Source organism: Brugia malayi (genome assembly GCF_000002995.4).
Source record: "Brugia malayi strain FR3 genome assembly, contig: Bm_v4_Chr1_scaffold_001, whole genome shotgun sequence".
Classification (NCBI taxonomy): domain Eukaryota; kingdom Metazoa; phylum Nematoda; class Chromadorea; order Rhabditida; family Onchocercidae; genus Brugia; species Brugia malayi.
This window is the reverse complement of record NW_025062475.1, coordinates 9,591,681-9,607,430: the sequence shown is the minus strand read 5'-3', so window position 1 is coordinate 9,607,430 and position 15,750 is coordinate 9,591,681. Positions and strand designations below refer to the sequence as shown.

General features: G+C 25.7%; 2 protein-coding genes across 2 annotated transcripts; both read left to right on the top strand.

Moving 5' to 3' along the window:
- Positions 1-2,453: 2,453 nt before the first annotated feature.
- Positions 2,454-3,071, top strand: Bm11319 (Uncharacterized protein; the record flags this gene model as incomplete). Its single annotated transcript, XM_043077310.1, has 2 exons — positions 2,454-2,479; positions 2,996-3,071. The coding sequence occupies 2 exons, from the start codon at positions 2,454-2,456 to the stop codon at positions 3,069-3,071; spliced, it is 102 nt and encodes a 33-aa protein (XP_042933244.1).
- Positions 3,072-4,653: 1,582 nt separating this feature from the next.
- On the top strand, positions 4,654-14,255 carry Bm2636 (Uncharacterized protein; the record flags this gene model as incomplete). The annotated part of the gene is made up of 12 exons (XM_043077309.1): positions 4,654-4,788; positions 8,157-8,242; positions 8,401-8,481; positions 9,475-9,537; positions 9,841-9,922; positions 10,605-10,751; positions 11,370-11,594; positions 12,179-12,298; positions 12,838-12,972; positions 13,072-13,197; positions 13,360-13,470; positions 13,905-14,255. 12 exons carry the CDS (start codon positions 4,654-4,656, stop codon positions 14,253-14,255), a joined length of 1,662 nt encoding a protein of 553 aa, XP_042933243.1.
- Positions 14,256-15,750: the final 1,495 nt, after the last annotated feature.

Below are 15,750 nucleotides of genomic sequence, written 5' to 3'. Positions count from 1 at the left end.
ATGTAATTTTGCCATTCACCACGGAATGACAAAGTGGAGGGAAATATTTTCTGCTTGATGGAGCAAAATGCAATGAATGAGTTGTTTTAAACATTCTTCAGTCTTCAAAACTTTTTTGTGGCTAGAAAAAAGAGAGAAAACCTTTTCAACAGAAATGTTGTTTCTCATATGGACTTTATTCAGTTTCCCCTTTCTTACATTATCTTAACTGTCATTTTCATTTAGTTTAAAATTACTATACTATCATTTGTTCATCATTTATTACTAATTATTACTTTGTTATTTCCATTTTATTATTATTATTGTTTATCATTTGTTTGTTTTGCTTGCTCTCTAAAATTGTTTCTTAAATTTTTCTTATGTTACTTTTTTAATCTATAATTTTTTTCCCAGTTTGAAAATTTGCCTAAATTTTGATAAAGTTATTTGTGCATTGTAATACATCAGTCAAATACAATCAAGTATTTCTTATGTAAGCTTGAATAGCATAAATAAATGTAATTAACTGGTTAGAAAGAAAAATTTCATTTTATTAATCGAAATATGTTTATGTATAAATATTGTCGTTCTTAAATTGATTTGTAGTGTTGAAATTTTAGTATTGAATACTTTTCATTTGATTTTAAATATTAATTTTCATATTTCAATCAGTTTGCAAAATTGATCTTTTTTCGAATTTGTCTTAATCACCCATCATTTCTTTTTTAATTTCATTTCTGATTACATTTTTTAAAACAGTTTAAAATTTCTGGCTTATTGGAAAATTTTTCATTTCAGAGGTGAAAGAAAATGTGGTAATTTAAATTTTGTGAATTATCACTCGGTTTGAATTTGTTTAAAACGATTTATTGAGTTTGATTTATTTGGAATAGAAAAAAGGAAAAGAAGAACAATGAATAAAAGACAAAATACAAAGAAGTTTTTTCAGAATTAATGAGAAAAAAATTAATAATAATAATAAATGGCTTTAATTAATAAAATGCTGACAAAGAGCAATTAATTAGTGATTTAGAAGAAATGATTTAGTCACGATAATTTGCATATTTTCTATTAACAAATATAATAATTTGTATAATTTAAAATACAAAAACCAAATCAATCAATATTTTACATGCTTTGACATATGAAAAGCCAAACCAGACAAAAATTTTGGATGCTTTTATGAGAATTCGAAATAAAAACTAAATATTTTGTTGTTTTTTTTTTTTTTTTTTTTTTGTTTTTTCATTTGCAGTCATTGTGTAGCAATGAAAAAAGACATAACTTTCGTGAAGTGGTAAAAATTCCGAGTAGCAATAGCAATATTATTTAAGAATGTTTTCGTTTATTCTTCTTTTACGATGAGATTGCAATCAGCGCTTTGGCAGATTTTCCATTGCTGCACTGATAAATTAACTAAATTCAATTTTCTTTCAAAAATGACCTTGCATTTTGTCCCACTTAATTTTGTTTTAATTTCATCTTTCCTTTGCTTCTTCTAACGTTCGGAATTATTGGTAAATTGTTTAAACAAACCTATTTTTTGATGTTCAAATAAAAATTAAGAATTTAGAAAGAAAAAATTTTTCCATTTTTTTAATCTTTGTTGAATAGATGATTAATTAGAAAAAGAAGAAAAAACTGTTTTCATTTTTTTTTTTTCTATCCAGCAAATGGAACAACATATTCTATTAATTTCTTCCTTTAATTCTATTTTTTGCTTTATTATTAATTTAAATCTGATGCGAAATACGTAAGTGTATGCTTTTAGTAAATCCTCAAAAATAAATTACTTCAATTATTGTATCATTTTATCACTATTTAATTTTTTTTCAACTCTTATTGCTATGTTATTATTACCACTATTATTATTGTTATATTATCATTATTGTCATCATCCCCATTAATATCACTGTTCTTACTATTATTACGACTATTGTTGCTATTACTGCTATTCTGATTATTGTAGTTGGAGAGTAATAATAATGACATTTTACTGAAAATTATTTACTGGTGTGACGAATATCCATCTCATGTAATTCTTGGATCTTAATTGTACGTTAATGCACATGTTTATTAGGTCAGAAATGATGACAGAAGAAAAAAAAGGAGAGAAGAGGGGAAGAAAAAAAAGAAGGCAGGAAAAAAATTTTATTAGAAAGTTATATAAATTTAGAAATTCAAAAGATTTTCCTTAAAATCCTTTTTGGTTTTTTCTGCCATTGCTTTACATCAGTTATCTATTGTCACGAATTTCTTTCTAAATAATTTTATTATTATTGTTATTATTATTATTGATTATTATTATTGCAAAAAAAAAAAAAAAAACAAAGAAAAAAGAAACTTGTCATCTTGTCAAATCATTAAATTGCTAGTATTAAGTGGTGAGTAACTGAGTAAGTAAATTTTAATCTCTATTAGTTAGTCTCGAAAATGATTTTGTTCTACCAATAGTTTGGGGCAAATCTAACGAAATGGGTTTGAGCAGCCCATGGGGAGTGTATGTACATATCAACATATACTCGTGATTTTAATTGGCTACAGCGATCATTTTCATTCTGCCACTAGAATACTTTTATTTTTTTTTCTTTTTATTTCCTTCCTATTATTTCAGAAATATGTTCATTTTCAGCTATTCATCGCATCATATCATTTTTGATAGATAAAATATCCATCTCAGCTTTCGTACATTGCCAATATTAAAGATTTAATGGCATAACAATTTGTCACAGATAGTTGGAATCAAACAGTTTCTTAGACTGCCAAATCTTAAATTTATGGGTCATTTGGCTTCATGAAATAGTTCATGAAAACACTAAAGGCAGAATATGCAGGAATAGACGAACAATTATTTCATATTATAGAACAAATCTTAGAACCCTTTAAATGTTTGATAAACTGCAATTAATTATTTATATTTCAACAATGATAATAATAATGACAACGATAATAATAATAATAATAATAATAATAATAATAATAATAATAATAATAATAATAACGATGATGATGGTAGTGATGATGATGACGCTGACGATGATGGTAACAATGCTAGTGGTGGTGACGGTGATGACGACAGTGTTGGTAGGTGATTCGAAAATGTTTACCATCGATTTCAGTTGGTTTTCATTCGTTTATGTGACATTGGTATGAGACTGCACCCATCACCAGCAATTATGCTATGTTCTATGCATGATGAACGCTGGTCATCTTTACTTGACATATCGATATTTGAATCTTGCGATTTCATTTATCCAATTACTAACATAAATTATTTGATTGATTTTAATTGGTTAACTCGGTTTATTGAAGAATTTGTTGTTAAAATTTATATCATTTAATCATTCATCATTTAATAACGTTTGATTTTCTGTTCTGATTTATATTTTGATTGTAAACATTGATAACTTCAAATAATTTGTATAACATGGGAATTTTAGGCCATAAATCATCGGTTAGTACCAGATCATTAATGATAATACCTTAAAATCTGATTGTTAAAATCTGATGTTGCAGTCAACTGTTATAAGATTATTATGATAAGTAATATCATTTTTTATAAATCATCACCAGTATTTCATATTACAATAATAATAACAATAATAGTAATACCATAAGTGATCATTTATATCTTTATGGAATAATTGGACTAATTCTTTCAGCCACCAATCTCCAAATTTAATCATGTATGCTAATCGCATGCATCGGTTACTTAATCTGTTTTGATTAATAACTGTGATACAACTCGCTTATTACAACACGTAGTTTTTACGTAACATTTATTGTAATTGAATATTTATGCATTTGTTTATTGATTTTACTTTTTTCTATCTAATTAAATTTTAAATTAAAAATGGGAGAGGCAAAAGTGTGAAAGTGAATTTATGTTGTTGTTGTTGTACGATATTACCATAGCGGTTATTGTAATATTATAGGTTAGAAAATGAGATATAGAAAGGACAGAATATAACAACCAACATCAACGCATATGTCAATTTGTTGGTTGTTAAAGAGAGAAGTAGGAAGGTTAACAAACGGCGAATGATTTTGGGTTATAGAATTGACAAACTTCATTTCACTTATTCACTTTTAAATTATACATAAACAAACTTTGTTATTTTTAAGTATATTCCCATTTATTGAATATTTTAATATATAATAAATATACGACTTGTTCAACAACATTTTCTATCCTATATTATATATATATGTAATTAATAATCATTGATCGATTATTTATTGTTCCAATTTTGTAATTTCTTTTTTGTCTTTTTAATTTGTTCTTATTTGTGTCTGGATGTAAATATTTTCTATTCTTACATATATCTATTCATATTTATATTTTTTTGTTATATCAAATTTACAAATTTAAGACTATTTTTAGCTGATCTCTTCATTTGATCAAATAGTTAATAATTTGATCGACTATTGATTATTGCAAATCTTGCGAATAATACATGATTAATTACAACAGACAACAACGATTTCACCTAGATTTATATCCCTTTTTCAAGTATTGATTAGATCTGAACTATCTTCTTTTCTGCAAAATTAGAAATTGTGATGAATATTGGATAAATTTTAAGGGTTAAAAGGGATCAGTTTTGATGATTGGTGCGTAAGAAAGGTAGAAGAAGAACAAAAAGTGGAAAAAGAAAGGAAATTTTGAGCAAAATGCATAGTCGTATGTCACGGCTACGACGTTCTCTGTCGCGTGGTTCACTATTTAATGGCTTATCAAAATCACAATTATCATTGGTTGATTTACCAACATTACATCAGCAATCTGTGCTAATTGGAAAATTTTCTGTAAGTTTTTCTTTTCATTCTCCTTTATTTCTAATAAGATTTCAAATTAAATTTAATTGCTCGTCATTTGTTAAAAGCTCAATGCATTTATGAAGGGAGTAGATATGAGGAGAATGGAACATGGAAAAATTGACTTTTCTGAACTTTTTTTAGATTAATTAACAAAGATTTCGAAAATTTCCTTTGTTGTAGTCTTCAGTATTAGAAGAAATATTTTTGTGTTATTCTCGTTACATCTCTCATTTTTCAAAAATTCATAAAAAATTTTAAGCATTTTAACAGCAAGCATTTTGCATTTTTCATTTATTCTATCTTGTTTTGAACGAAAAACTGAAAAATATATTGATAGTTTTGATACATTATTGAAAATGAATTAATGAACTATTTTAGAGATCGGAAATGTCAATAATAATCTCAAAAATTATAGATTTAATTAAGCTATAAAATTTACCAACAGTGAATGATATTTTTGTGATCGAAAACTTTAAATTTGGGTTAAGATGATGATATTGGCATTATAATGGATAACAATGAATTATTGCCAGTATATAGTCAATAATTAATCCAAGAATTGAAAGAAAACCTTCCCTGGGATATACTACATTGGTAATATCCAGTTGGTCAATCCCAGCTAGTAACATAAAACCGGAATTTAATAGTATTTTCAGGAAATTGCAGTATGCCATTGAGAACGATTATAGAAAGAACTAAGCTTTTATTTTGAATATTATGATTGATTATAATTCGAATTTAAAATTTTGTTCTTTTCCTTCTCCTTTTCCGTAAATATAATAATTTACTGATATTATTTAAATCCAAAAAAATGCAATAGCCTTAAATAAACAAAAGATTTAAGCTTTTCGATATTTTTGATTATTAATATTGATACCTGTTATTACCAACTTGTTTGTTCGCTGTTATTATTTATCATTATTATAACTGTTAAATTTTTGAAAATTTTGCTTAATACAGGACAAAAAATGGAAAATGTTAGATTTTAGGATTAGAAATTAATGAATAAAACACAAGTCACTACCAAACGAAATATATTATAAATTGAGAAAAAAAATCAAATATCTAATTTATATATATTAAATATTTTTGAAGGAGATTTTAAAAATTCTTTTTCATGAAAGTTTTCAATTTTTACTTCAATATTTGAAATTAATACGGCAGTTAGTAATATGCAACTTTTAGTAAAAAAATATTTAATATTTCTATTTAAAATTCAATTCATTCATTGAGCCAATTTTTCATCGACGAAAATGATAAAAGTTGGTAAATATCTGATAAAAAACAACGGAAATTAAGTACTCTAATTTTCTTCCTAATATTCTTACCTTATATCATCTCAGCAATATTATGAGTTTGTTACTCTTTCAAAATATTTTATTCAATTATTGAAACTAATTTCGTTACATCCTCCTTTTCATCATTATATTTCAGTGATACTCTATGTAACATTCACTTTCAATCTCAAATCACTTCAGAATCAATAGTTGACAATTTATTTCATTTCCTAGAAACATAAACCAATAATTGCACATTCAATTTGATGATTTGTTAGGGTTTTTTTTTTTTTTTCATTCGGGGAAAAAAGAAAAGAAAACAATATGAATGCATTAAATTTGTTCTTATTGAACATTCTGGAAAATTTTTTAATTAAATCTTTTGAAATTTACATGCATTCTCCTTCCACTTCATATATTGATTACATTTCAGTTCTGATTAGATCATTTTATCAGAAAGGTAAAAGTATAAAAATATGAGTGTATGTATGTGTAAACTGAATAAATTGTAATGTTTAAAATTAAGTTGTTTAAAATCTAATTGATATATGCACATATTGTGTATGTGAGAACTTAAAAAGATTGGAAAGTTATGAAAGCTAATGATAAAGAAATATTTAAATTATCATTTCGGTGATTGAACTACTATTATTTTAAATTAGTGGATGAATTTAGTCGATAAATCAGTTTGTCATCTAAAACTGTTCTATTTAATAATATCATTAAGTTTTGAAACATGTATTTCAGTTTTTTATGCTACTATCAAAGGTAGGTTTTTTCCTCCGTCTGTTTTGTCTTTGTTTTCAATTTTCCATATTAATAAATTTTAAATCTTAATTTTAATTAAGCTTGTATGGAATGTATTTTGTGCACAAAAATGTTTAAAATTATAGCACAGTTCTCCAATGCTTATTAAAAATTATGGCTAATAGAAATAATTAAAAATTAAAAATCTGACAAATATTTACTAATACTTCTAATTTATTGATAATTGTGTCACAAAAAATCGGAAGACAAATTTATTTTTTCTTTAAATTTTGACGTCAAATTTTTTTTTCTTTTTCATTTTTATTTTTTTTCAGTCTGAAGAAATATTTTTAAAAAGTGATTAATACTAATTCGTGTCGAGAAAAACAAAGGAAAAAGCGAAATTTTATTGACTTTCAATAGTTATGCATTGGACGCAGAATTTTCCATAATTTCATTCAGCATTTCAATGATTGGTGAAACTTCAATGAAATTCTTGAAAAAAGAAATCAGTTTGATTCAAAAAGATCAACAACTATTATATTATGTCTTATGTTAGTGATATGCCGGTCATAGCCAGCAGTTCATCAGTGTCTTTGCTTGGGTTTCCACACCATTAATAGTTTAATCATTGAATCGTTGAATTAATCATATCGGTGCGATCCTTTGTGTCAGTCTCGTTTTTATTGGCAAGTTTGGAAACTATAGCTATAGTAGGTTATACATATCGATTACAAACTTTCTGTTTTTATATTTTCCATTTCCAGTGATTAATTACTTTTGATAAAATTGATGATATGGAATTCAAGCGCTATTTAAAAAAAAGAGTAAAATCTATAAAACGTTACATTCTCTAATATATTTATTTAAATTTTCTAAAAACATTAGCAGAGAACGGAGTGAAAAAGAGGAAAGTTGAAAAGTATGACTTATATTTAAACATTAATTTATACAATTCATTGAATAGATGATGAATCATGTTTGTTCCATTAATATTAAACTAAGTCTAATTTACAGGCATACTTAGAATTATCAAAATTTAAATCGATAAGTTAGTAAATGAGAAATAAAATGTGCGATGATAAGAAAAAATAAAAAGACAAATACGGCGAAATTAATTACTAATTTTATTTTTACAAAAAGTCAAACATTTATGTTATTATCAACAAACCTATTTTTGTAGAAATTGGTTCTATTAAAATTTTATTTCTTAAAATGAATGCTTCCTTCCATTAGCTTGAATGCATGTAGAAAATAGTCGGAAATTTCTTGAATATTTGGGAATATGCGTGTTTTTTTTCTTGTTTTACAAAATGAAAGATTTCATTTTAGACGCCAACAGCATTTCCACAGTTGCAACAACTTGTTCACACAAATAATGAGATGTTACGAGAAATCATTTCAATTTTTGATGAAAGGTACTATTTTTGCAATCTGGAAAGTATTTCGGAACTTGAATTCGATTCATTAATCTTGTTTTACAAAAATCTAAAGATAAAAAAGGGCGATTATTGGCAGATTAAATATTTTAAATTTTGAGTTTTTTTTTTCTTTTTAATTTGAACCTATATTGCAGAGCTTCATTGGATTTTGCATATTCAAAAACAATGCAAAAACTATCATCAAGATTGCATAAAGTTTCAGCAAAATCATCGGGGTGCTTTTTTTTCTATTTTAATTTAAACTTTTATTCAAATTTTATTGCAAACAATTTTTGCTCTTTGAAATTTACTTTAAACTTTTTTTATATAATTTTTAAAATATGAACAATCCAATTCATTAAAGTTATTCCAAAAATATTCCAAAAAAGAAAACCATTTAAGAATTTGTTCTCGGAATGTTGTTTAAATTTATCTTTAGTATATATCGATAGAAAATTTGAAATGGTTTATATATAAATTATTCCTTTGGGTAAATCAATTCTTACTATTATGGTTTCAAACATTTATATATTTAAATACTTTTCATCTATCTTTTATTTGTTTGTCCTGAAATTCCGATTATTTACTCAAAATATTTGCCTAATTACCCATAGCTACCATAGTCTGATGATTTATTTGCTGAAATTGATTATACTAACAATTTCTTTGCCATTTTATACATCAAATAATTCATTTGTAGTGAACTCCACAAATTTTTATTTATTTATAGTAAACTTTATACATCTTTATATATTATTAACTAAATTTCATACCGATGGTAATTAGTGGGAAATAATGATTATCTATTATTACTCGTTATTCGTACAAACAAACGTTGGTCACAAATAATAAGGACGCATATTTGATATGTGCAGATAAAGAATTAATTAATTTAATTTTTAGATTTTTCATTAATCTTAAGAATGTGTCACTGCAAAATTCTATGTTTGCAAAACTTTTTGAATTAAATAATTATTAAATAAGTTATTGAATAAGACAAAAAGTAATTTTTACTGATAGGTATAATTCCTTTCAATCAAATAAGTATGTATCGTATCATACCCAGGAGACAATCTCCACTAAATGATCGAACAGTTCTGATGGTCATCATTTCAAGAGGTCATTGTTTCGGGAGATTATATTCTTCTGATAGATTCGAAATAATATTTGAACACTTGCAATTATTGATTTGCTACATAAATAAATCAATGAGTGAAATATTTTTGAAGGATTATCGATCATGCATGGAGTTATGTTGCTGATCAATTTGATGCTCAGGCTAGCATACACAAGTGAATTTAAATTTTATCGAAATTGCTGATAGATTTTTATGATAGCTAACAATTGGTTTAATATAATATAATGGTTTTATCATTAAGCTTATCATATATTATTTGACATTATTTATCGAATATTTTCTATTCCATTTAAAGATAAATTTAGATCGAATTCTTTTTTTTTTGCTAATCATCTAAATTAAAATAGAACAAGAGAAGAAATGACTTTTTGATCGGTTGCAACTAGTAAATATATTATTTACATACTAACTGTAGATTTTAATTGGAACTTTTAATTGGATTTTTTAATATTTACAGCAATCTTGGCTCAGCCATAACTGACGATATCGTACAACCTCTTCGAGCTATTTTTAATTCTCAGCAAAGGACCATTCGTGCCGTATGTGATTTCAATATTCTTTATTAATTTGCAGTATTAATGCTTTTAAATATGCAACACTTTGGTTAAATTTTCTTAATTTTCGTGATACGATATTTAATTAGCAGAATTTTGAGTATCGTATCACATCGTAGAATTTTGAGTATCGTATCACATCGTAGAATTTTGAGTATCGTATCACATCGTAGAATTTTGAGTATCGTATCACATCGTAGAATTTTGAGTATCGTATCACATCGTAGAATTTTGAGTATCGTATCACATCGTAGAATTTTGAGTATCGTATCACATCGTACCTTACCTTCAGTATCTACCAAGTCTGATCAATTTTTTACTTATAACTCTTCCATTTTTTTTTCTTTTTTTGCTGCATTATATATGTGTACATATAATTAGTTTTGATATTCGAGCAAAAAATTTTTGCTATATTACAGTCTTACATTAATTTTTAGCACATTACAGATTAAACAACTTCTTATATTCTTATAATTTTTTGATTACAATTCCTATTCATTCCATTTACATCATAAACAATGAAAAAACCTGGAAAATTGAATAAATTTTGAATTATCAGACAAATCATTAACTGAATTCAACAATAAAATCATTAACTTCAACCATAGTATATGATATATTCTTTTTTTTATTTCTGAAACAATTTTTATTATACATTTTATTGTAGACGGAGCAGTTAGCAAATCGTGAATTACGTTTTTTGACCACCAAACGTGATGAATTATCGAAAATCAAACGTCTGTTGCATAGTTCCAGTCGTGATCTTGAAAAGGTTGAACAACTCATTGACAATGACCATATGTCAAATATTAAGGTTTTGAATTTAATAATCAAACATTCATAATAGTAATAATAGTACAATAATAATGATAATAGTAATAATGAATTATAATAAATAATGATGATAGTGCTGATAATTACAATCAGTGCTTTGTTTATTAACTAATTCATTATGAAGGCAGGAAGAATAGTGCTATGAATTTTTTTATTTCTCTTCCATATTTTTCCAAAATAAAAACATTTAGTTATTATGATAACTGATAATAAATCGCAGTGATAATCGTAGTTATTATTTGTAATTCCAATTAATAATTCTATGTTCATTGTTTATCCCATTTTTTACCAAAAAAAAAAAAAAAAAAAAAAGAATAGATTGCAATTCTGTCTTCTCTAAGTGCATCTCATTTTTTGAATTTTTTCCCTATTTTACTTAGTTGGGATCGTAAGAAATGACGAAGAGAACCAATGTTTATAATTATCTATGTGAAATTAGTATTATTCTCTTTTGACCAACTATTATTGTCAATTTTTTAATTTGATGCAAAAGAAGGAATGAACCCTTTATAACACTAGAAAAAATTTCTGAAATTTAAATTTCATATAAATTGTTTACTTATTATTTTACCTTTTTTTCTTTATTTTATTTTTTCAGTTATCGGTTAGAAAACGGAAATTGTTAGAGCAAGTGATGAAACAGGAACAGACATATATTGAGGAAACGATAGCAACCGAGCGACAACGGCGTGTAACGGATGGTGTACTCCGGAAAGGTGTTGAATATTTGGAAGTTGTTGAAAAGCAACGTTTAGCACATTGTCAAACAGCACTTGGGCGATTTCAAAGAAAAATTTCCCAATTAGGACCAAATTTAAATATGGTATAAATTTTACTTAAATTAAACTTCATGCTTACTCAGTTTTAATTGATTTGTTTGTCGAAAATTATTGATAAGAGGAGCACTAATTAATTAATTTTATTTTATTAGTGATAATGCTGAATAATTTTTATGATGAAAATTCTTTTAAAACATTAAATAATAGATACTATTCTAAATATATAATAAATAGACATTAAAATGATAGATAGTAAATTATATTACTATCCATCATTTTTTATAAAAATAAAATTAGTTAATGAAATATTTCTGTCCCTCTTCATTTTAATAGATAAATTTGATCATACACAGAATGTTTCAAAAAAAAAAATTATTTGAAATATTAATTTACAACAATTCAACAGCATTACAAATGCAAAAGAATTTATTGCTGAAGTCATCCAAACGATAATTTTTAAAAGAATTCTTTATCAAAAAAAGTTTTTTATTTTTATAAAAAAGTATTATCTGCCATCATTTAAAACACAGTTCATCCTTTTCAATTGTATATTCTTTTTTTCAATTCTCTTTTTTAAGATGAAATTTGATTATTTTATGAAATCGATGAATGCAAATTGATTTTGTAGATGTTTGAGCGTTGTATGAATGCATTGAATGATGCGCTGAATGCAGAACCGAGTGAACAAATTTCGATGATAATGCCAATTTGTTCAACAAGTCATACAATTTATTTATGTGATTTTCATGTTAGTCTTATTTCTCTTCCTAAATAAATTTTAAAATTTAATTTCATTTAATTTTTCTTTCCAGTTGCAATTCGTTGCTTGCAAAATACAACTTTCTTTAATCAAGTGATAAAATTTTGCTTTTTTTATTTTATATTTTTTCTATTTTTGATTTGTTACTTGTAAAATATGATCTTTTTGTCGTTTTTTTCAGATAGGAAAATTGTTGTAAACGAACTTTATCACAATAACAATAGTATGTAGTAATAATAATAATTATTATTATTACAATAAATTTCCGTTAATAATAGAAATTATGCAAATAATGATATTTATTATGACTAATATAACTGAAATGCAAATTAATGATAAGATACATACATATATAATATACACTAGCGTATTCCATTAAATATTTTTTACTAAGTAGAAAAAAGGAACAAAAAATAAAGAGCTATGAATTTATTGATTAGTCATCAAATTTAATCATTTCAAATAGGTATTAAAATAAAGATGTTTTTAAAATAAAATTAATTAGTATCATATATATTTATTTATAGGCAGAAAATTTTGCTGAAATAATAGGTGGTCAACGACGACGTTGGACACTGGAACGAATTGGTGCAGTACTTCAGGAATATTTGAAGAGTACTCAATTAGAGGCAAATCCAATGTTGCCGTCATCGACTAATATTGTAAATTGTGTTTGTGTTAACCTCTTTTCCTTTTATTTATTTTAAATTAGGAATAATTTGAAATTTGATTATTTTTTTTTTATAATTCTATTGTTTAAGAGTTATGTCGAGTTTTTGGAATATTTGATTTATAAAATAAATGAAGCAATGAAAAGTGTCGATGGTGCACAAAACAGAGAATACCATCGATTAGCACGTTTCCAGCAAAAACTTAAGGATAAATTGGTTAAATTTATATCATTTCTTTTATTTTATGATAAAATTTGAAGCAAATAAGAAAGAGAAGGAAACAGGAATTGAAAGTTGGGATTCAAAGTTATCTAAAGTAATTTGTTTCAAACCACTGTAAATTGATGGTTTATCCAATTTTTCTTTTTCGTAATGTAGGGTTTGGCGCAAACGGTATTGACAATACCATCACATGAACTTGGAAATGGTGAAAAACCATCTGCGCCAAGTTTACCAACAACGTCAAGTATAGAAGATGAAACTGAACCAGTAAGATTTTTTCTACTGTAATGGTTTTTTTTTTTTTTTTTTGTCATTTCGTAAGACCTAACCAAGAAGTAAAGATAAAGATGATAAAGCGAAATTTATTTTGTTACGTCATTTGCTTGGCGTACACTTTCTCATAAGACTGTAATTATCACTGAATAAAAAAGTTGCGTGCGACAAAGTAATAAATTTTTATAGAATTATAAATTTCAACTATTTATATAAATCAAAATCTTTAAGTAGTGAGTTATTGCGATGATATACTACTATACTTATTTTGCTAGTGTATGCTATTTCGACGTAATAATATTAATAATAGTAATACTTTTATGAAAGAAGAAATATTAAGCGTTAGTAGTAAAAGTTTAATTAATAAATTACAATATTGCACTTGCGTTAAATCTATGTGAAACGTGAAACAATTTTTTTCTTTGCAGATTGTTAGTGAAACACGTGAACCATTAGAACACTATGCTGCTCCACGTTCATTGTCATGCGACGAATCACAACACATGCAAAATACCTCATCATCAACGTGTACTAGTAATAGTGAAGCAATCAAACGTATCTATCGTGTCTTGTACGATTTTACAGCTACCACAGCAGATGAATTAGATGTTCACGCAGGTGACTGTGTTTTGGTAGAAGGTAAAATTGGTAATGATTGGATGATCGGACAGATTATTTCAAATAACCAAATGATTGATGAGACTGGTACTGTCACATCGAAAGTAAACAAAATTGGACGATTTCCAACATCATACGTAGCTTTTGCTAATAATAGTTGATATATGTGACATGATATGATATGACATAATATATTAATGATATGATACGATATATGATATGGCTTGATATGATATGGTATTATGATAATGATATATTGTTTCCTCTTTCCTAGCTTGAAGAATAAGTGATGCTTAATTAATCCAACTGGTAATTATTCATCAAATGATCTCGATTTTTACTTTTCCTCTCTTGTAACATATTGAATAGCTGGCATTGCTATTTGTTTTAATTTGAAATCTTCATTGTTATGCAGCAGTAACATTTTTCATTCTCGCTTTATCAACTCTTCAACTTAATTTTATTAGTTTGTAATACTAGAATTACTACGAAATGATTTTGCTGTGGAAACTGACTGTGGAAAAAATATTTTTGGTTTTTTTTTTTTTTTTTTGCAATATTTTGCGCTATTAGTTGCTTAAGCTTTAGTCTAATGTGTTAATTTATATTTTACTAATTTCAAATGTGCAATTTGAATTTTTTTTGTTTCTAAAACTATGCCTTGTCATCACATTTATCCGCATTTGTTGCAGAATCTGTTCCCCATACTACTATATATATGTAATTGGAAATTAGTGCTTTTTGAAGCTCAATAAAATGTTTACAAAAACATTAATCATTTGTTTTGCAATTAAATTTTTACAAATTTTATAAATGAAATAGAATTCAAACGATATTAGCGCGCTTGAAATTAAAAAATGTAATGAATGAAAATATTTAATTAAAAATTCCAATAATTGGATATTTCAGTAAAGTTAAAAAACGGTTGAAGACAATATTTTGGGGAATGGTATTTTATTATTTCTTTAAAGTTATGAGTTTAGCAGGAAAAGTTTATAAATTTATCTTTTAATTTCATATTATTTATTATATACACATTTTATGTTAATTTAATATATTTCGTTGCTATATCAAACATTATTTATTCTATATGCTTTTCGAAATTATTTTCTTAAAACTATTTAAATTTTGTTGTAGATGTGGAGATATAAGAGAGAGAGAGAGAGAGAGAAACGCAAGTATATAATATATATATGCAGGTATGTGCAGGTGTGGATGGTCCTGTATAAGTCGAACATGAAAATTATACGGTGAGTGATAAGTATTGTTTACGTATAGGTATACCTGAAGAGGGTAGATGTACGTGTACTTACGCAAATGTGTGTGTGTGTGTGTGTCATTGTAGAATGAATTTCAAATAAATGTTATAAGTGTTGAAGAGAAATCCATTTGATCATTTCTCAATGTTCCCAGTGTAATAATATAGTCTGGTAAGATTGTCAGTGATATGTTATCGTTTAGAAACGCTTACTCATTCATAGATTTGCATAAAAATAGATTCTCCCTCTCTCTCTCCCTCTCTCTCTCTCTCCCTCTTTCATTTCCTTCAAATAACTTTACATCTGATTTGCAGATAGAAATAAATAAAATCATTGCAATCGCTTACAAATATCTTTTCTTTATCTGATCTCTTCCAACTAACTAATGAACAGTTTA